The sequence below is a fragment of the Lathamus discolor genome, chromosome 1, assembly GCF_037157495.1.
Source record: "Lathamus discolor isolate bLatDis1 chromosome 1, bLatDis1.hap1, whole genome shotgun sequence".
Taxonomy (NCBI): domain Eukaryota; kingdom Metazoa; phylum Chordata; class Aves; order Psittaciformes; family Psittacidae; genus Lathamus; species Lathamus discolor.
This window is the reverse complement of record NC_088884.1, coordinates 119,777,043-119,799,499: the sequence shown is the minus strand read 5'-3', so window position 1 is coordinate 119,799,499 and position 22,457 is coordinate 119,777,043. Positions and strand designations below refer to the sequence as shown.

Below are 22,457 nucleotides of genomic sequence, written 5' to 3'. Positions count from 1 at the left end.
CCTATAAATATGAATGGTACCAGTGTATTTAGTCCAGGGGAGATTTACATTGTGCACTGATTATTTGTAGACCTGGTATTAATAAATGTGACTTTTCCTCTTAATTTTATTTTTCTACCTTAACTGAGAGAGTTAAAGTAGAAAGTTTATTTTTAAAATAATCAAAAATCTGAATAGTGTAATCAACAAAAGCCAGAGCCAAGGGTCCTTAGTCTTAATTTAGTTTGGACTCATCAACTGGTCTTAATTTAGTCTGGACTTGTCAACTGCATGAGTGCCTCAGGAAATGGTCCTTGTGGTCATATTTTTCTTTAAGTGTTTGACCTCCAAGTTTGACCTTCAGAAAACCACATTCTTCTACTTTTTGTTTATTATTGAATATTTAATGTCTTTAAATATTATAAACTGCATTACAACAGGTGCTTAGAAGCCAGTCAATAAATAATCAAGTCACTGCAGTCTCCAGAGGGTAAGAAACCTTTATTATTCTCCAGGCTTTTACTTGAATGGTCATGTGCTTCGTTGGAGACAAATTCACCAGTAAAACTTGTTAACTTCTCTATTTTTTTCTATTAGATATCAAATATATAGCCTCTCTGTAAGTAATATCTTACTCTTTGTGCTCAGTTAGCTTTTCCTTTCATAAGCAATTAAGGGGTTTCAAGAAATAATGACAAGGATGAAAGGGGGTTAGATGGCAAAGGAGGAGAAAAGAGACTACTATAATTGGTACTGAAGAGAGAAGGAAAACAATGATATAGTGATACATTAGCTGAGTTCCAGTGTATATGTTATGGCCTAACACCATGGCCAGTACTTGGCCAGGTAGGCAAATACTGTCTGTGCTGCCATGCTTCAGTTTCAAGTAGGCAGGCATAATGCAAAGGTTGGTGTGAGGCTATTTAAAGCAGTTTGAGGTACTTTCAAATGCAGTTAGGTTGTCTGTGACTGAACTGGAAAAAGAAAACAACCAAAAAACCTAAATATAAACATTTTAAATCACCCTTCACTTCCTTTGACATTTTTAACTAGTTCAGAAGTCAATTGCATAGTGTTTCAAGCCAGTTCGCATTCTTCTATGAACCTGATCTCCCTCCTTCTTTGCACTAGCTTCAGTGTTGATCTCATACACATCGTGCCATTTCTTTGCAGTCAGAAAGCTACTTTCCCCTTAATTTTATCCAAGATAAGTGTTATATTTTGTGACCTCTACTTGAAGCAGTCTTTGAATCATGTGTATTTGAAATTCCGAGCTTCATCAGATGGGTACTATCTTTTGCTGTTTACCTTTATGGGACCTGGTTGTGTTACAATAGGTAACACAATAAACCTCCCAGCTGGGTCATATTTTTTTAACAATGAACTACAAAATTCACTATTTGAAGGAGTCATTTTCTGTGAAAAGTATCAGAAACAGAGAAGTTTGTTCTCTGCCAAAAAAGAATTGTAAACAATTTTAACTGTGAAAAATAGGAAACTTAGAGGATTAGGATTTGAAGACTTAGAACAACAGTTTATTAACCTAAACCCTGAAAAACAGGAATTCAAGAAGAAATGATGCTGCTTCCTTTACTTCTGGTAGTTTTTGTTCTTAAACACTCAAGCAAACAAACAGAAATACTGTTGAAATCATTAGAAGATAAATAGTGACGTGTTTCAAAAGTTGAACTTTTTTCTTATCTTCAAGTCTGCTCTGAGGATGCTATGAACGATGGTGCTTGCAGGCTCTTGTAGTACATCTGAGTTCCTTGGCAATGAAAATTCATCCTACAACTCCCTATTTTAGTTCCTAAAAAAAAAGGAACAGTGCAGTCTTTACCCATTGTGTGGTTATTTTACTTCCAGAACTTATTTTTATAAACATCTTACAAACATATCGACTAGTACAGAAAATTACATCTGTTAAAAGTGGCAAGGTTTTGCTTTTGATAGTCAGATTTTGGGAGCAAGTGACAAACCACAAAACAAAATTTCCTGTGTTTAAAAATTAGAAACAATGCTAAAGAAAAAAGGTAGCAGATAGATAGTTGTAGCAGCAATGTTTGCTCCTCTCATTTTCACACTAAAGATACAGGTCCTTGCCTCTGACATCCAGGACACTGAGTGTGAACAGCATGCCCTTTGTAATGTAATAAAACAGCTAGTTCGCTTCTCGGCCTTTTGGCTAAGATCGAGTGTAGTGTAGTTATCTGTGATGCTGTTTGGAAGAGTTCAGGTTGCACAGTAGCCTCACTCCATCACGGTTGTATGGAATCAATTACAATTAAATTACATAATTAAAATCCATTAAAAGAAATTTCCATATATGCTAAAAAAGTTCGTAACTCACTTGAAAAGAATAATTATTTGGAAATCTTGATAATGGTTTTTAAACTTGATGCAGTTTTGTGAAAACAAGATAATGTATTCGGTTCCCCATTTTTCCTCTAATCCCATTTCAAACAGGATCTTTATTTCATGTCTCTTGCATTCTGTATTAAATTATTGCTCTTTTCATGGAATTTGGATTCTGCTAGAATTGACACATAATTATGCATGTAGTTTCATCTCTTGATTCCCTCTGTTAAAAGATGGCTAATTAAAAAAAATAAAGACTATTTCATTTATAATATTGTTTAGAAATCCAAATAGAATTCAGATAAATGAGTGAAAATAAACTTTTTATGGTGATTCAGGGGTATCATGCATTCCTGTGCTGCACAAAAAAAGAAAGGACTAGTTTTCTTTAAAGAATTAATGAAAAAGTGGGATTTAAGTGCCCACAAATGGCATAACCTGAATAAAAGGAATACATAGGATCTCAGGTAAGTGGTAATTCATGTAGTGTGAAAAATTAGGAAATCTTTGCAGTTAGGAGAAGTTAAAAGTCATCATTTTATTTAGACAGGTGGTGAAATTGTGATCAGATGAGTAATTTACTGGGCAAGGAGGGATAGGCAGTGCCTTGTCTATGAAGTTGTAATGCAGTGAAACTCATAGAAGAGTTGTTGTTATTGTCTACTACTTTAATTCATGAAGAAGCATCTCACCTAATACACAGACGTTTGGCTGTGTACCTGCTATTAATCACAGTAATACAAAATTAGAATAAAACCTTCTAAAGTGGACATGATGAAAATGTTACATTGCTTTCATAGGTACATCACTTCTAACCATAGAAGCATATGAACGCAAATTTACAGGAGAAAGCATAAAATACAGCCTCTTCAGTGACAAGGAAAGCATATTTTCCATACACCCCATTACAGGTACATTTTTATAAATATGTATTTTTCTTCAAGTGTCTGCGTGTAGCTCAGTCTCTGAAACAAAGCAAGCTCCTTCCACAATAGCAGGGGGCACATGCCTGAAGAGTATCACTCTGTTGTTACAATGCATAAATTGTTAGTAAAACCAGAAATGTTTTACTGAAGAGAGACCTGCAATAGTGTAAACTTGATGTGGAAAGAAGTTGAACACCAGTATACCTGTTTAAAACACTCAGTTCTGATTAACTATTGATCACCAGATGTTGGGAGTTGATAAACTACTGGTTTGTGATCCAAGGCTGAGATGCTGCTTTGATTCTCATCATCAAGCTGCCCAAAAACTCAATAAACATAATCCTTCAAAACACTCTTAATGTAAGAAGCATTAGACCTTTGTTGAGTTTAATGCTTTTTGTTTCAGGCAAACCTTGACAAGTCTGAAAGTCAATTTTGTGCTTTTTGTTTTTGCAGTTGTATTTGCGTTCTGCAGCAGGTCTGCTTCACCTGCTCTTCAGTCAGGAACTTTGGATGTCAGGAGAGCAGCACATTCCCCGTGTGCATTTGCCTGCTCTTATCTAAGGATCATTTAAGAGAGCGTAGCTACTCTGGTTGCCTCTCAGCTCCTAAACATCTGCAACAAAAGAATTTGCCTTCTGAATAGCTGTAGTCTTTCTGAGATTGCATAGACAGTGTAAACAGTTTTCCTCAGAAATAGTGTAAATAGTTATACTCTTAACAACTGGCTTTCTCCCTGGCTTCCTGGAGGCTTTAGTCTCTGATTATTCTGGTGTCTGCAGGTATCAAGTGGCTTTACTCCTGTACAGCTAACATGTTTGATGCTGATGGACAGTTAAAATTGGTTTGGTTTGTTTAGATGAAGGGCACTTAAAGTGCATACACTTGATCTCAAAGTCCTTCTTTCACTGAAATAAAGATGTGCTTTAAGATTAATCTTAAAAGACTGAGATAAGTTTATCCTCAAGAAAGTGATTCTCAAATGGGATTTTCCTTTTCTTTTACCAAGCCAGGCTGAAAAGTGGTTACATGATGTATCTAAGAGTCTCAGAAGCACTCTCTTCACAAACAATAGTGGAATTTCTATAGCAGTGAATGCCATAAGTCTTCTTTTGAGAAATTTGAGCCATTGTGGTTTCCTCTGATTTCTTTCTTCTGTTTTTTTAGAAAATGTTGATTGAAGTGCAGCCTTTCAGGGCATTTTAAAAGCAGTTCTTACCCTCGGCATTAATTATGACACCAATAGCTCTAGCCATTTTTTCTGCAGCAGACATATTTTGAGCTATATTGATGCCGTTTCTGTGTTAGGTATTTTTAATACCCAAAGGTCTGCTCTACTTGTCTTTATAAGCACTGATGTTAATTAACTGCACTTTGGAGATTTTCTCCCATTCTAGGAGGATTCATTATATTGTAGAATCGTATAAAATATAGTAGGGAGTGATCCAAAGACAAATTCAGCAAACCCCCTCAGTAGTCTGTTTTAGCAGTTGGAAAGTTTTTTTTCATACTTATCTGAATGCTTGTTGAAATGATTTAAACTTAATACTTCTTAACATAGCAAAGGCAAAAAAAACCTATTCTTTAGATATTTGGAGACTGCTACCCTGTTTCTTTTTATGTGCACTTCTCTAGAGTGAGCAGCTCTGGTTCTTTCACTTGTTCCTCCAAGGTGGTGTTCCTCAAACTTAGTTATTTGCTCCACTCTACACTATAGTCTTCCAGTTACTCTCTGTCATCTTGGAGTGTATTCCTTCTGTCACTGTCTATTTTACTTTTTCTGTATATAGAATACAGTAATTTTTAAGTGTTGTACTTAGGAGAGATAACTTGAGAGCTTTGAGATCTTTATTGTCAAGATGCAGTTCTTGAACACTGGACAGATCCGTAAGCAATAGCCAATAATTGCTGCTTATCATAGAAAATTAAAACTGAAAAGCACTACCTTGGAGAGCCACAGTAGATGAGTTCTTCTGCTATTAAAACTTGGGATATAGATATTTATGGCATTATTATTGAAAAATCTATGCAAACCTGAATTTCAATTCTAATGAAATCAGCATACTGATATATAACTGAATATACTATTTCAGCATACTGGAAATAACTGATGTTTAGATGGCATGATGAATTTTAAGTATTTTATTATATTACCTAGAACATCAAAATAGTGACCATGGATTTTCAAGGACATTGCAGAAGTTGATAGAGCTGTTGCCCAGTTTGGATATAGATGGAGGGCTGGATGTAGCCACTCTCAGATGAAGGACAAGAATCACTCAAGAGGCACAGCTGGCTCACTGTCACATGTCAAGAAGCACACATCATTCAACCACTTCCTTCCTGTCTATTCCTCTACAAGTAAATCAGCTTTGTTTTAGGAAATTGCCAATGTGGTAGTTGTTCAGCAAAAAATTCCACTGTCCAAGACTTGTACAGTAATTAGCATGTGAGGGTGATGTTAGGTAGAAGAAGAACATGGTGGGAAGGGAGCTTGCTGGAATTTGGTCATGTGTTCAGTAAAGGAGACCATATATGTTAGGGACTTCATTACTGCATTTGTTCGTGGTTTTTCCTGAATACATATGTCACATCTCCCTTTTTTTATTCTATTTTTTGTTTTAATAAACCAGGTGCAATCACAGTAAAAGAGCCAAAGTTTTTGGATTATGAAGTTAAGCATAAAATACATTTGTCAGTTTTGGCTGAAAATAGCTTAAACTCAGCACTCTGTGGAGTGACAGTTTTGATACAAGATGTGAATGACAATGTACCTAAATTTGAGCAAAGATATTACAGAGCATCAGTATGGGAAGGCCAAAGTCCTAAAACAGACATCATACAGGTAAGTGGAAATACACCTTCCCAAGCCCAGTGCTGTAGTTAAAAAGAAGTTTGGTTGATCTGTTCATGATTGCAATCCTGATAAATCTGTTCTGGACCACTGTCTCTTAAAAACTGAAAGTGGGGTTCTTGGTGTTGCTACTACTTTGTTTAAATATCTAAAATATTACATGATTTCTTTTTCTAGACCACATTTCAGATTTCTTTAAGTTGAAAGATAATTCTTTATATAATTATCTTCTTAATAGTTGTGCAGCTGGACTTGAAATTCCTTTTTTTTCTTTGTTGTTGTGGTTTTTTGGCTTTTAATTTTCTGTTTCTCTCTTCAAGTAGTTGAAAAACACCATTCAAAGCTGTGGTTCTGGTTATAATATAAGGCTGGGTCTTGCATTAAGGCATCTACTGAAAGGGCTATAGCAATAAAAAGAATACAGAATAGTAGAGTCAGCCCAAGTGTTCAATTTAAAACTTGATGCCTAAAGAGCAGCTTGTCTCAATTTGAATGTGTAAACATTTCTTCCTCTGAATGGATCTATTCTCCGAAAGTGTTTCCAGCTGGCCATGTTAGAGCAAAAGAAGACATCAGTTGGACTAGAAGAACACATTATTTCCTCAGTTCATGTTCTTGCATTGCAAGTCAGGTCACAGTGAGGGTCATGTTAGGTACTAAAGATATTCCTCCTCTAGAGAATAAATAAATGGAAAGCTGCAAATGCCTCCAGGGCAAAGTGATTAGAAACTGATGGACATTGTATTTAGAGAAACATATGTCCAGGAATGGAGAAAAATCAAAAAGCAGTCAACACAGATGTGTAGTCAAAATTTTATGACAGAATACATTCTATTTCCTTTATTCAGTCTGTCTTGTTGCCTCTGCTATGGTTTGGATCCTGTACTGATTATAATGCTTGTTCAGCAACCAGAAAAATGCAAAGACAGCTCTTCAAAGAGCCACAGGAGTCTTTGAGAAACCTGTTCACTGTTGTTGAATGTTACTTATTCTGCTGGTTTTATAGCTTGCCTCTGCCCATTTTGCATTTTCTGGTTTGTATTTTAAAAAGTAATTAATGAACTATTCCATGAAAGTTGTCTGAAAACTTCATCTAATTATTTTATCCTTTTTCTGTTACTATACCAGTAACACTTTAAGGGCTTGTTAGTAATATAAGCAGTTTCCAATTATTACGTTCAACCGTAGTGCTTTACGTAGTTGAATTTCATATTACTCAGGGAAAGAATTTGTATGCTTCCTATCATGAGCAGATTTTTGTGACCTCACATGACACTCATGTTGGGGACCAGTATGATTATTTGCTTAAATCTGTGCAGTCAGAAGTAACCAGAAATACATTACTTTAGTAAAGGGGTTTTCTTTCTGAAACTGCATTCTGCCATTTTGAATTAAGTCTCAGTTTTGCTCCCAAACAGGTATTTGCAACTGACCTTGACAGTGGGCTGAATGGAGAAACTGAATACTCAATTGTATCTGGTAATGAAAATGCAGCATTTCTAATTGATTCAGCACGAGGGATTTTAGCAACTAATAGGGTCCTAGACCATGAAAACACATCATCTTACAGGTTTGTATGCAAGGTTCTTACAAAAATGTTTTTTTTTTTGTTCACTTTGAGATTGCTCATGTTACATATTTTATAGTTTTCTGTTGATACTGTTGCCCAGAAATCCTGCATGCAAGCCAGACAGCACTGAGAACAGCCATAAAGCTGCTCATTTGTATGATGAATTCTTGCATACGTCTTAAATTTAGGGGAAGAAATAAAGTCTTGTTTAATCAATGGGAACACTTACTGATATAAGTGAGTGTGATGATTCGCTATAGGAATGACCACGGTTCCTGGATTTTAGTTGATTAAGAATTGTACAGCTATTCCATGAGACCTTTCTTTTAAATATATAAAGACACAGGGAAAACACTTAAACCGAATGCAGAAAATAGACACATGTGTTCTGTTCTTTAATTAGAATATAGTTCCAACTTTCTTCTCCATAATCTGATAGAGACGCTTCTGAAAGCTCTTTCCATCTAGAAGCTGTCTTGTACTAAGTATTAGGGGGTTTCCTATTTCCAAGAAACTCTGAGTAAATATGATCAAGTGGACATGGCAATTTTTCTAAACAAGTCACGCCATAATTGGAATTAGGAAGCAAATAAATCATGCCTTGAAGAGAAAATATGAGTATGTGGATTCATACTCATATTTTTATCTACTGCAATTTATATAAAAAGTAGATTTCTGTGTATATGTTTATAGAAATTGCCTTCTTTTTTTTAATTTCCATGTGGTTGTGACATCAGTTAAAGTATTCACAAGGTTTCCTATCCTCTGGGCCCACAAAATTTTAAACATCCAATTGGTATTCTTAGGAACCAGAATAACTTTTCTAAAACCACATCAAAAATTTCAACAGAATATGTTGGGATTTTTTAAATATCAGTGTAATTTGACAATAGTGTCCTAAAGGGAATACTTTGTTTTAACTTAATATACAGAACACTTCATTTGGAGTTTATTTCTTCAGTTTTTCACTGACTCAAAAGCATCCATTCTGATTTTAAATAGTGTAATAAATTTTATTTATAACCGGTACTTTAAAAGAATGCCTGCAATAAATCCTTCAAAGGAAGGATGTTTACTGTTGGTGAAACATTGGACATGTAAGCATAATAATTCTCCTGTCTGTCTTTAACTGAGTGCCTGATGTCTTTCAGTGTTTAGGTTGGAATTCTAGCCTTTTAAATTGACAGTTTGTTCAAGGAATTCGAAGCTTTATATTCCTTCTCTTTACTAATACATTATTAATCTGTACATTGTTAGGTGAAATGTGAACAGCAACAGAAACTTTCAAAACCCTTTTCCTGTTTAATTTCAAAATGTTATGAAACAAAAATGTTTCAAACTTGCAAGGAGTCATTTATTTTATTTAAATTCAACATTTTCATCTCCGTAAGTTCTAAGTCACTTATATAGGAGTTATAAGGAAAGTGTTGACAGAACCTTAATTTTAATGCCTTGGCTGAGATGTTTTTATGAGTTTTTTCCCTTAGAAAGTGATTTTTTTTTTAGTAAAACATTTCCATATGTATACTTTACCAATATTCATTCTACAAAAATACACTTTCTATATGGAATTATGCATGGTCATTGTTTGAATACTAGCCTGCAATTTGAGTTATGTGTTCAGTTGGCATCAGAAACCACGAGGAAACACCAAACCACAGCTAGTGTGATTCAGGAATGGAAGTGCTGCAATCCACTTAAGTAACCGCCTTGGTATTCTGTATTGTCCTGTGAACATGTAGGAAGTAACATCTATTTGACACTTTAACCAGAAACTGAATTAGAAGAAAGAGGGTGATACAAAGCATTCAGAATATTTGCAGAAAGACACAGAAAATGTCATGCAACATACAAGCATTTGCTAGTACACAAAATACTTCATTAAGATGCCAAGCTCTGACATGTATATCCTTTTGCATAGCTGGGTGGTTGGGTTTGGGGTTTGTTTAGCCCACTTGTTGAGCCTGTTGAGCTAGATTTAATTTTTAATTCCCTTCTGGATAATTTTTAATACTGAAGAGTGGTCTTCCAGCAAATTCCTGCTTACAATAAACATTTGCTCTTTGCTGTTCAGAGGGTAGTTCCCACAGAGAGTAAGCATCCTTTTACCTAAATTTATCAGTCATTACTAACCTTTTTTTTTCCCCCCACTCCACTGTTTGTGGAAATTTTAAGGTTGCTAAGAGAATCTACAACCCATCCTTAAGCAGGTGTAAAATGGAAGTGTACAGGCAAACTCTTTCAATCTGACAGTGAGATTGTGGTCCCACTAAAATCAGTGAGAACTTTGCAAATGTCAAATGGTGCATGTATCCTGTTTTTTCACTTTATCGCTTATATTTGTAATTTAATAGGGGGACTACACTGTATCTCTGCAGACGTTTTGGCTGAGCATTACTTTGTTTTTATCTTACCCAACTTTCACATTCCTGTTGTCCCTTTATAAATAATGAGGACAATCAGGTTCCTCCAGAGGACAATTTAGTACTTAAGTTTTAATTCCTGCTCTGAATTACCGTCTGGAAAAATGTCTTATTTGAAAGAGTCTTGATTGCTTGTTTTATTTCATTTGGTATGAAATTGGGTGAAACGAATACAAATTAATACTTTCTCTTTTTTTTGTATTATTTTGTCATGGTCTTGCCATCTATAATCTCCTGGACATTTTTCCTGCAAGACAAAAAAATAAAACTCCAGACAGTCAACGTCACAGAAAGATGGAATTGAAGAACTGCAATGAGGGGCAGAAAGGGCTAACCTTTTAGTTTGTAAATTTTCCCCTGCTTATAACATCAGTGGATAATTCAGTGATTTCTGACCAGTAGTGAAAATTACTGCTTCCTATAATTGTAGGTTGGTTGTACAAGCTGCTGATAAAGGAAACCCCAGACTTTCTGCTACAGCTATTGTGCAGATACAAGTATTGGATGTTAATGACAATGCACCAGTTGTCCAACCACTAAGTGAAGTCGAGGTCCCAGAAGGTAAGTATGATAGTACAGCTAAGTTTTTTTAGGACTGGGATTTCTCAGCTGATAGTGCTTTTGGTGATTGGTGTAACCAAGCAACTGTAGTAAAAAGCGTAATGGATCGTATTAATACCAGAATATCTGCTTTTGTTCTCAGAGGCATTATTCTTCATCTTCAGACATTGTGTTTAAGAATTGTTTGGAACAAAACCATAGGCAATTCAGAAAGAGGGAAACAAACTCCGCAAAATTACGTCTGTAATCTGTTTGTTTGGGACTCTTGTGTAGTATTCTTCAGATGTCTTCAGTTTCTGCTTTTCTCCAATAAAAATACTTGGTGTTAAACCCAGCATTGCTAGAAATCAGACATTTTGAACTTCATTGTCAAAAGAAATAATTTCTGTAAATTTGAATGGAATATAAAAATGTTCTATAGCTCGATCCAGTTAATGATCATAAAAAGGGGGGCCCAGCACCTCCTGAGTTCCCATCTCATACATCTGGTATGTTGTGTGACAGCAGCTCAACATTTGCAGACCTTGACTCTTAAGCCCAGTATTTTTAAATACAGGCATTATACGTGTGATGCATTAAGATGCACCACAGAAATGCTATAAAGATTTAGGTGACGAAATTCCAGTACTCCTGCTAACAAAAGATATCAAGGCTATCTTTCTATTGGTGTTTTTTTTAGCCTTTCCTAAATTCAGCTCCCAATGATAATGACAAGTATGGAAGTCATGGATGCACAGCAACTAAACCATTTGCTACTTATTCGGGTTTTTGTATTCCGTTTAAGAATACTCACTATAGGACATTACACAGCATGTTTTAGGCTTAATGCCCCAGGCATGCAAATGAGAAATGGTTCAGTTCCTGTTAGCGCCAGGCTTTTTTAGATGATCACTAATAAGTTCAGTTTGCAATCCCTGGTACTGCCAATTTGGCACATGACAAAAGCTGTCTGTATCCAGTTTCTCAGTCAAGACTATACCTTGAGCTCCTAAGATTTTTGTGCCACATAGGTTTGCCGGAGGTCTCATTTCTCTCTGGCAGCTTTCTCCTTTGGAAAAGCTCAAGAATTGCATTCACTGGTTCTGCACAGACCAGGAGACTCTGAGGCCCCAGTTAAATATTCTTGTGGAAGTTTGTAACACTGTTCAATACATAAACATCACCTAAATGCTTGTGGAAGACCATGCAAGTGCCTGTTGCTGGTTATGGCTACACTGGATCTGCGAAAGTCCGAAGAAGACCTGAATTAAAATTGAGATAAAGTAGATGTGTTTGAAGAAATCCACTGCTGTTTCCATAGCATTTCTGGATGTTGCTGTTACTCTAAAACACAAAGTCAAAATACACCAAAAGCTAATACAGAAACATTACATATATCTAAGATTCAATATTACAAAATTGGCAAAATCTTCAGAAACTGTAGCATCATCTTTTAGCTATGACTTACTCTGAAAATTATTGTTTCAGATGCCCCACCTGGTTTTATAGTGACTCAAGTATCAGCAAATGATGTGGACTCGAGGCCAGCACTTCAGTTTGGTTTTATTTATGATAATAGTCCTGGAATGAAATTTGCCATGGATCAACACACTGGTGTAATCAGAGTGGTGGAGCCATTAGATTTTGAAGAAACTGCCGTGTATAAGCTGAGAATTATGGTTTCGGATTCTGTACATCAAACAGAAGCAGAACTTACCATCCTTGTTTTGGACGTCAATGATAACCCACCAGTGTTCACTCAGGATTCATATCAGGTGGGAACATGGCAAATGGACAACAAGTATGTGATGTCTGTCTTTATATGATGATAAATAGTAGGAGTGCTTATATTTGTCTTTTTTATGTTTGTCTTATAAATGCATTTGAACACTGAGAAGAAAGGTCTCTGTAAACTATTACTGAGCAGAAACAGAACAGAGCTCTTCTGGGAAACTCCAGCCCCTTCCTGGGAATTCTGCTAAAAGAACTGAGGGAATTGTTCAATTTTCATGTTTGTGGTTTCTGACTTCAGAAGAAAAGTGATGTGAATTCTAGCTATACTCCATTACCACTCATTCATTACTAGAAGTTACTAGAGACAATTCAAACTAGTTTGGGGAACAGGGTCCAGTGCTCAGAACTCCCTCTTCTGAGACTATGGTAATTAAGTTGGTACATTTATTCTGGCCCCATTACTATGGCATGAATTTCTGCCATTTCAGTTAGACGGCTCCACAGAGGTGTAGCAAATGCCCCTGTGGTAGATTATGCACGTATAGTTTGTAATATGTAACCCTGCCTCATCACAATGGCACTCATCCAGAGAGTGAGGCATATGAGTTTTGACCTCCCCAACATTCCCTACTAGACTGAGAAGGGTACAAGGCTCAGCTTTTAGACTTCTGGACAAGCATTTGAAATGCTAGACTGTTGTAGAAGTCAAGTTGTCCAACAGTGTTTTGAAACAAATCTGGTTTAGTGACATGGCCACTAAGACAATAAAGGGAATTGCAGCATTAATAAAATAGGAATAGGATAGACTAGGCTAGACTAGAATATTTAGTTGGAAGGAACCTACAGTGATCTTCTAGTCCAACTGCCTGACCAATTCAGGGATGACCAAAAATTAAAGTGTGTTGTTAAGGTCATTGTCCAAATGCCTTTTAAACACTGACAGACTTGGAGCATTGACCACCTCTCTAGGAAGCCTATACCAGTGCTTGACCACCCTCTTGGTAAAGAAATGCTTCCTAATGTCCAGCCTCAGCTTCTCCTAGTGCAGCTTTGAACCATCCCCACGCGTCCTGTCAATGGATTGCAGGCAAAAGAGATTCAGCACCTGCCTCTCTATGTGCCTTCCTCAGGAAGCTGTAGAGAGTGATGAGGTCACCCCTCACCCTCATGAGGTCACCCCTCACCCTCCTTGTCTGCAAGACAGACAAACCCAAAGTCCTTTAGCTGCTGCTCATAGGACGTGCCTTCCAGACCTTTCATCAGCTTCACATCCGTATACTGTGGGGCCCAGAACCGCACACAGCATTTAAGGCAAGGCCACACCAATACCGAATAGAGTGGGATAATCACGTCTGTTGACCTGCTGATTATACTGTGTTTGATGCACCCCAGGGTGCAGTTTGCCGTCTTGGCTGCCAGGGCACAGTGCTGACTCTTACTGAGCCTGCTGTCAACCCACCACCCCCAGATCCCTAAAAAAATAAAATATATTAAATGCTTCATGAATTTGGGTATTGTCCTTGCACAGGAACCATGCTAATCTGTGTCATTCCAATTTTAGCATAGGTGCTGCCGAAGCAAGCATAATACCCTACAAAGCTCTGAAGGGTAGGCTGCTAAAAGAATTTTGCCCTGACTTCATCAGCCCTAAGGCTGTGGGGCTTGGGCTAAGTCTCAGCAGCTTGGAATTGTGGTTAGGGATGAGAGACAGACAAAATCTGGAGCTCCAGGTGAGGTTAGGCTCCATAGGAAAGGTGAGGCTGCCAGAGGAGTTGTTTGCTTAGGACTTGTGTGGAGCTAAGCTGTGCAGCTTGGGCTCAGGACCAAGAGAGTCTAGAACATGGATAATTCAGCCTAGAAAACAGAAGGGTCGGGGATGATCTTACCAATGTGTGTAAATATTAGTGGGGGGAGTAAAGAAGACAGAGCCAGACTCTCCTGTGTGGTGTTCAGTGACAGGGCAAGAGGCAGTAAACACAAACTGACATACAGGATATTCTGTTCAAACATCTGGGAAAACTTTCATCTTTCCTCTGAGCTCTGACAGTGACTAAGCACTGGTACAGGTTGCCCAGAGAGTTTGTGGATTCTCCATCCCTGGAGGTATTCAAAACTCAACTGTACACCGTCATGGGCACCCTGCTATAGTGACCCTGCTCTGAGTAAGGGTTGGAAAGGATGCTCTCCAGAGGTGCCTGCCAGCCTCAGCCGTTCTGTGATTGTGTGAACTGAGCTGTTTGCTTGACTTGGTGCTTTCTGTGTGTGGTAGATGTGCTCAGAGCCAAAAATATGAGGCACCACAGAAGTGGTGGATTTAGTAATGCTTCATTTATAAATCTCAGACAGATTTAGTCAAGAAATAAGTCTAAACATTTGTCTTAGTAAAGAAATGTCAACCTCTGAGCATGTTCAGGCACAGCAGTTTAGTCACTTATCTAAGTATGGGGCAGACTGTAGGCACCTGTGAAACTTTCAGGTGCCTGAGTTGTCAGGATTTGTGTAAATTGCCCACTTATGAGTTTAAGTCTAAGTTCTAGAAAAAAAACCCAAAAAGAAGCACTATTATTGCTCAAGTGATTTTTAGACCTTGCCTTAAGTTTTCCTCACCCCCATCTGTGTCTGATTTTGGAGAATAGTTTAGACAAGTACGTGCTTGTGCAAGTGCTAGGAATTTTTCTGTAGATCAGAGCAGACATTACAGGCAGGATTATTAACTGATGCAAAACAGTGCAGCTCTATCGACCATGCTAACATAAACAGCTGAGCTTCTCTCCCCACAATCCTTATGTTTTGATGTGTTGCTTGGAGGGTAAGATACACTGCTTCTTTTTGGTCGATGGTACATATAATGCCCTATTCATCATCCTGTAATTTTTACCCTTTTATTGTCCTTTCAAGTGTTTTAATATTTATACTTTTCATATATAGTTTCATATATGTTTATGGCTGTTATATATATATACTCTCTCTGTTAAAATGATTTAAACTAACACTTGAAATTATGACAAAGTTAGTTGCTGTATCATACTGTTCATTTGAAACTGGGTTTATAAGATGGAAGGAAACTTTGGACACAAAAGTACAGTATCTGGATTTCAAATAATGGAAGATTTTAAGAAGGGAAAGGATTTTGCTGGTTTTCTACATTATATGAAGAAAAAAAGGGAGCATTTTGAAAAACTAAATTCTAGGAATAATCCAGTGATGGTTAAGTGCTTTTATCTGCTGGAATTTTCAGGGTATGCATGTTGTTTTTTGTAATGGTCAATAATGTACTAGAGATGGTGACTGCAGACTGTATTCTGTGTACAACAATCAAGGTGATTCTACGAGCAGGGAGTAAAGCCAATTTTAGTTCCAGTCTATTATAGGTATTCTTTCCATTAGCCTACTATTGAAAAAAGAGACTCAGTGATTCTCTGAACTCATTGTCATAATGAGCTAGAACTAGATGGATTTTACTACTGGTTAAAGTTTACTATAAGATTTGGCTGTATTGTATGCACGATTTTCAATATCTCAGCTCTTGAAAGTTTTGTCCCAGAAGAAAACAGGTGGTTTTTTTTCCAAACCTGGGAACTGTGTTTGGGTTTGTTTTTTTCTTTTTCCCTAATGAGATCCAAGTGAAGGAAAATGCATTCTTTTTTATGTTCAAAATCTTTTATTAAACTTTATCAAAACTGTAATTTTGCTTTATATGTCAGGTGAGCTTGCCAGAGCTCATTTCTATGGATGCCACTGTTCTGACAGTCTCTGCTGTGGATAGGGATTCGGAGCAAAATGGAGTGATTTCCTACAAAATCCTCTCCTCCTCTGAGGGATTTTCCATTGACCACAAGAATGGTGAGTCTGTAAGCATGGTTTATTACTTCAGCTTTTTCAATGTAAGTTGAGCGGTCCTATTGTACTTCCTCATCTGTTGCCAGTGATCACTTGTGTTCTGGAAATCTTTGGAGGCAAAAGTCCACTATATATTTTGGCTAAATCTGCCATTATCACTGAAGAACTGATGGCATTGAAGGCTGGAGTTCTCAGTTTGTCCCTGAACCATGCACAAAGCAACCAGCCACAACATCCTATAGGTGCTATTCCTCTCGTGTGCTTTGATAGAAAAGTTACTGTATGTTTTGCATTGATTCATAACATTTCAGCTCATGTATTAGATTTAATTCAAGTTCATACTTCCTATTTTTTCAGTGTAAGTTGAACTTGTCATAATGGAACTTTTCTACAGCTTAGTATGCTTTTAATATTGCGTCTTTACAGAGCTTATGTTATCTTGTAATCTTAAATGGAATTTAAATTTTTTCTAAATTGAGAACACTCTCTCCAAAGTACATAATTTTGTCTTCAATAGTTATGAGATTTAGCAAGTTGAATTTTCTGGCCTAATACCATAACATACTCTGAGAGTGACAGAGCACTGGAACAGGTTGCCCAGGGGGGTTGTGGAGTCTCCTACGTTGGAGATGTTCAAGGCCCACCTGGACAAGTTCCTGTGTGATGTACTGTAGGTTACCCTGCTCTTGCAGGGGGTTGGACTAGATGATCTTTTGAGGTCCCTTCCAACACTTGGGATTCTGTGATTCTGGGAGAAGAAAAAATGAGTGTCTCTTTATATGTATATGAACATAAAATTTTGGGGAATATCAGTCTCAGAGATTACTAGATGCTGCAAAAATTATGTGCAACTGTTGTTCAGTGAGCAAGTTCTCATCTCTTATTTGCTGTTCCTACATGTTTACATGAGGTGAATTTTTGAATGCAGTGTTTGTTGGGTGACGGTAACTGCAAACACTGAAATACAAATGTTTTACACAGTTAAAACAGTTTTCTTTTTTACCCATATTTTTATTCTGTAACCTGTCTTTATGTTTTGCGAGTGGCTGTTTTCTACTGCAATCAGAAAATTGTTGTCTCTGGTGCTTAGCTATACACCGTGAAGCGTGAAGTAGAAATAGATGGCTTATGAGCATAGAGTCATTGAATAGTTTGGGTTGGAAGCGACCTTTCAAGATCATCCAACCCCCATGTTCAGATAAGCAGTTTGAATGAAATATGTTTACGTAACTTACTGGCAAACCTATCTAAATAACAAACAAGCCCATAGGGCTGTTACTGGGCTGCAAGTAAAACAGAAGAGCTAATGACCTTCAGTAATGAACTTGCACAGCATAGCTGCCTCTATTAAGGAACCCCTATTTCCTTAGCTTTGTTTTACTTTTTATTTTATGTATTTTGCATGTTCAGTCTGTTACTAGGAAGAGAAATTTTTGCTGGTCTAAATGCAGTATGTGTGTTTGATACTGCATCATTGTGGGTTGGCCTTGGCTTTACAGCATAAGCTAGGATTCGTAGAATCAGAGAATCATTGAATAGCTTGGATTGGAAGGGACTTTTAAAGATCGCCTAGTGCAACCCCCTGCAATGAGCAGGGACAACTTCAACTAGAACAGATTGCTCAGAGCCCCATCCAATCTAACGTTGAATGTTTCCAGGAATGGGATGTTCACAACTTCTCTGGGCAACCTGTTCCACTGTTTCACCACCCTCATTGTAAAAGATTCCTTATTTATATCTAGTATGAAACTACCCTCTTTTAGTTTAGAAACATTACCTCTTGTCCTATTGTAACAAGTCTTGCCAAAGTCTGTCACCATCTTGCTTGTAAACCCGCTTCCGTATTGAGAGGCTGTTATAAAGTCTCCCCAGAGCCTTCTCTTCTCCAGGCGGAACAGCTCCAGCTGTCTCAGCCTGACTTCATAGGCCCTCTAATGATTTTTGTGGTCCTCGTCTGGACCACATCCAATGAGTATTTTCTGTGCTGAGGACTTCAGAGGTGGACACAGTATTTCAGTTGGGGTCTCACCAGAGTGGAGTAGAGAGGGAGAATCACCTTCCTTGACCTCATTTGACCTGCTGGCTATGCTTCTCATGATGCAGCTTTCTGCGCTGTGAGTGCACATTGTCAGCTCATACCCATTTTTCATCCAGCAGTACCCCCAAGTCCTTCTCCACAGAGATGCTCTCAATCCCCCAGCCTGTATTGATACTGGGGATTGTCCCAACCCACGTGCAGGACCTTGGGTTTGTTGACTTTCATGAGGTTCACATGGGCCCACTTCTCATGTTTGTCTAGGCCCCTCTGGATGGCATCCTGTCCATTAGGAGTGTTAACTTCAACACACAGCTTTATGTCATCGGCAAACTTGCTGAGGCGCACCTGATCCCACTGTTTATGTCACTGATGATAATATTAAACGGCACTGGTCCCAATGCAGACACCCTGGGGGACACCACTCATCACTGTTTTGTACCCAGACCTTGAGCCATTGACCCACTACTCTTTGGATGCAAGAGAATTACTTTGGGGTATGCAGACATTATAGTTGAGTCATTTTCAAGTGCAACTAAATAGGTACAGCTTTTGGAATCACACTTACTTGCCTTAATGAGTGTGAAGTGTTGGCTTTTATTAATTTTGTTTTATTTTCAGGTTTGGTGTTTGCTACAGGACCAGTGACACAACTTGAAAAGATTTCTTTTATTCAGCTCCTGATAGAAGCCACAGATGGTGGCAGTCCGGCTCTGAGTGCAGTCGCTTCTGTAGAGGTGCATGTAGAAGATGTAAATACCCACGCCCCTCAGTTCACAAAGGTTCTGTACAATCTCAGTGTGAGTGAGAATGCCTCAGCTGGAGAAAGCATCCTCATGTTTTCAGTCATTGACAATGACTGGACACATGAAAACACGTATGTTGAATACTCTATTATTGATGGCAATGACAAGAATTTATTCACTGTGGAAACAAGTGTCATGGAGTCAGAAACATCCTACAAACTTGTTGGCAGTCTTGTTTTGATCAGTGTTCTTGACAGGGAACTAGCTTCTTCTCACCGTTTGGTCCTTCTTGCCTCTGATCGTGGAAAACCCTCCTTGAATTCAACTGCTATTGTGCTAATAACTGTCCTGGATGTTAATGATAATCCTCCAGTATTTAGCAGCCCAGAATACCATATTCATGTCAAAGAAAGCATCTCTGTAGGTAGTCATGTCACTGAAGTCTCAGCAAATGACTGCGATGCAGGCACTAATGCAGAAGTCACTTACACTATCATCTCTGGAAATGACAGGGGACATTTTCGCTTAGATGGGAAAACAGGATCAGTGGATTTAATGAAAACGCTGGATTATGAGGATACCATGAAATTCACTCTGATCATACAAGCCACAGATGGAGGAGCTGATGTGAAAAATGTGGCTTTTTCTGTTGTCCTTATTAGTGTTCTAGATGACAATGATTACGCCCCACTCTTTTTGTTTCCCAGCCTGAGCTGCACTGTTAGTGAAAATCTGCCTACCTTTTCTTTTGTGTGCTCTGTTAATGCACTGGATTTTGATAAAGGCTCCTATGGGCACCTTACTTACTCCATCCAGTCATCGTGTTTGGCTCATCGTGAAGCTCCTAGAGATGGTGACATGTTCTTCATTGATCCTTTGACAGGAGATATTCATACAAAGCAAACGTTTGACTATGAAAGTAAGAATAGGTACTGTCTCATAATCCAAGCAAAAGACAAAGGTGACTCACTGGCTACCATTACAGTTCAGGTAGATATTGAGGGGAGGGATGAATTTGACCCAGTGTTTACACAAGATCAGTATTTCTTTAACCTCCCTGAGAAGAATGAAGCAGGCCAGTTGCTTGGTAGAGTGACAGCATCGGACAATGATGGTGGACTGGATGGAGTTGTTACTTACTCTCTGCTAAAAACTTCTCCATTCTTTTCAGTGAATAAAACCAGCGGTAATATTTATTTGACTCAGACTGTTCACAGGAAGAAAAATGGCAGCAAAAGGAATGATGATACCCTGGAATTGTTGGTAAGAGCTCATAGCCCCAAAACTGAGTCCAAGTTCACAGTATGCACTGTTTTGGTAAATGTTTCCAATTCTCCTCAGAGTTACCCGGTAGTGTCAGCATACAACCTAACCATTAGTGTTTCAGCCTTCTTGATAGTGTTGCTACTGCTTGCAGTCAGTCTTTCTGCACTTATTATGAGATGTAAGAGGAAAGATCTGATGAACTCTCGTGTGAAAAAAGAAGCAGCATGCTCCTCAGCTACTGATGTGAATTTAGCCAGCAAAGATAAGGACTGCCAGAAAATCCATAGTACAGAGAGCAGTATGCTTCCCATGGGTGCCATAGCAGAATGGCTGAGCCTAGCAGGCATTGACGGAAAGGATGATAATGTCCCCTGCAGGCATTCAGACTCCAGTGGCCATGGTTCTGCTGAAGGAGAAACAACAGAGGATGAGGAAATCAAACGGATCAATGAGCATCCATGCAGAAAGAGTGATGGCTCAGCACTGAGTGTGTGCGGCTCACGGGTACCAGATTCGGGGATCCCAAGAGAGTCTGATCAGTTCTCCTGTCAGTCTGGAGAAACAGATATTGTGGCTAACACACAAAGCATGGAAAGCATGAAGGCCATTAAAAGAGGGGGCAGAGAAGAAGCCTGTGACACAGCCTATGCACACAAAATGTCATCCCCAACATATAAGAAAGTTGGAATAAAAGAGAAGGACATAATGACAGACCTCACAAGAGAGTATGTCTTAATGTCAGATAGGCAGGACTCTGGGTATGATTCACTTGCAACACTTGGCACCTGTGATGAGGATCCTGGAGGTGGTTATAACTGGGATTATGTGCTCAGCTGGGAACCCAGATTTCAACATCTTGCTTCAGTGTTTAATGATATTTCAAAACTGAAAGATGAAGACATGTGCACTCATAGCTTACCTAAGGAGAAGACATCTCTTGTTTTCCCTCCTCCCTTGATAACATCAGTAGCTCAGCCTGGCATAAGGACCGTGCCACCACGAATGCCAAATATAGTATCAGGACAAGCGTTTAAAAGATACCCTCACACTCCCCTTATCAGTAATCTTGGGTACCCTCCACCAACCATGACTCCAAGTTTTTCTCCTTCTCTCTCTTTACTTACCATGCAGACACCTGCTGCTTCTCCAGTAATGTCTGATGGGAAAATTATAGGAATGTGTCTTATCGATCAAAGCCATGAACTTGCAACAGAGGAAGAAATTCAGGTCTAGGTTATTAACTGACAGTATGTTATGGTATAAAAAAATAAGGCTTAAAATGTATTTTGTTATTGTTTAAAAAGCAAAATATGCCTGTCAGAACTATATCACCAGTATTATTTTTGTTTTCATGAGCTGAAAAGGTTAAAATATAAACTAGCTGCAAACTTGGTAACTATCCATCTTGTTCTTCCCAGAATTCACTGTGAGGCCATGAAGCTTCTCCTCTTTCAGCTCCAAAAACCTATGGTAAATCACGCAGCCAGTTGCCTGATAACCAACTTGACCAAATTTACTGTTTTTCGTATAAAATATGTCAATAACAAGTAATAGTAGCAATTCTTTTCTGTGGAAAATCCTTATTAGCATGCTGGTGGGTTATGACCACTTCTGTGGTGATACTAGAAGAAGGTACTAAAGGCATGTGTAAGTACAGCAGGTTTGGGGATGGGCAAAGAACAAAGCAAGGATTCTTGCTGAGCTATTTCTCAAGTGTTTGCACAAGCTTTCCACATCTCAGCCCCTGGGTCACAGCAGCCTGTTCGGCTTGGTGCAGTTTCATCATCTGCCATGACTCCCCAGTGGGTTTTCTCAGCTGTCTTTGTGCTGTGGAATCCCACTTAGCAGTTTCTGTGGACATTTTGTATATCTCCTGGTGTAAAGCCAGCAAGTAATGTTGCTCTGAATAATAATGGATCACCCTTGGAAAACAGGTAAAAGGTAAAAGCAACCATTTTCTCCATTACTGGATCTAAAATAGATACCTACTGTCTGTCCTATTACAGAAGTTGTCCTGGTCCCCAGGCATCTGTAGGAATAGACCATGTTACAGTTCTGAAGGGCCTCTATGCCTCCACCCTTGGTTTTGGTCCTGTGCTGGGCATATCTCTGCAAGACCAGATAATCTGGCCTTTTTTGTTGTATGTATCATACATATGGCAATTTGTGTATGTATGTATATCCAG

The 22,457-nt window shown here is 38.3% G+C and overlaps 1 protein-coding gene and 1 non-coding gene across 2 annotated transcripts in view; one reads left to right on the top strand and one right to left on the bottom strand.

Moving 5' to 3' along the window:
- DCHS2 (dachsous cadherin-related 2) overlaps positions 1–22,228 on the top strand; it is a 118,988-nt gene extending 96,760 nt beyond the window's left edge. The window contains exons 14-20 of the mRNA XM_065665230.1: positions 3,138–3,248; positions 5,897–6,108; positions 7,536–7,687; positions 10,541–10,671; positions 12,139–12,425; positions 16,089–16,227; positions 18,881–22,228. Of these exons, the coding sequence (XP_065521302.1) occupies positions 3,138–3,248; positions 5,897–6,108; positions 7,536–7,687; positions 10,541–10,671; positions 12,139–12,425; positions 16,089–16,227; positions 18,881–21,504 (3,656 nt within the window). The 3' untranslated portion in view covers positions 21,505–22,228. The remainder of the gene's footprint in view (positions 1–3,137; positions 3,249–5,896; positions 6,109–7,535; positions 7,688–10,540; positions 10,672–12,138; positions 12,426–16,088; positions 16,228–18,880) is intronic.
- Positions 13,868–13,969, bottom strand: LOC136007483 (U6 spliceosomal RNA). The gene has a single exon (XR_010609734.1). It is a non-coding gene; the product is annotated as a U6 spliceosomal RNA (small nuclear RNA).
- Positions 22,229–22,457: the final 229 nt, after the last annotated feature.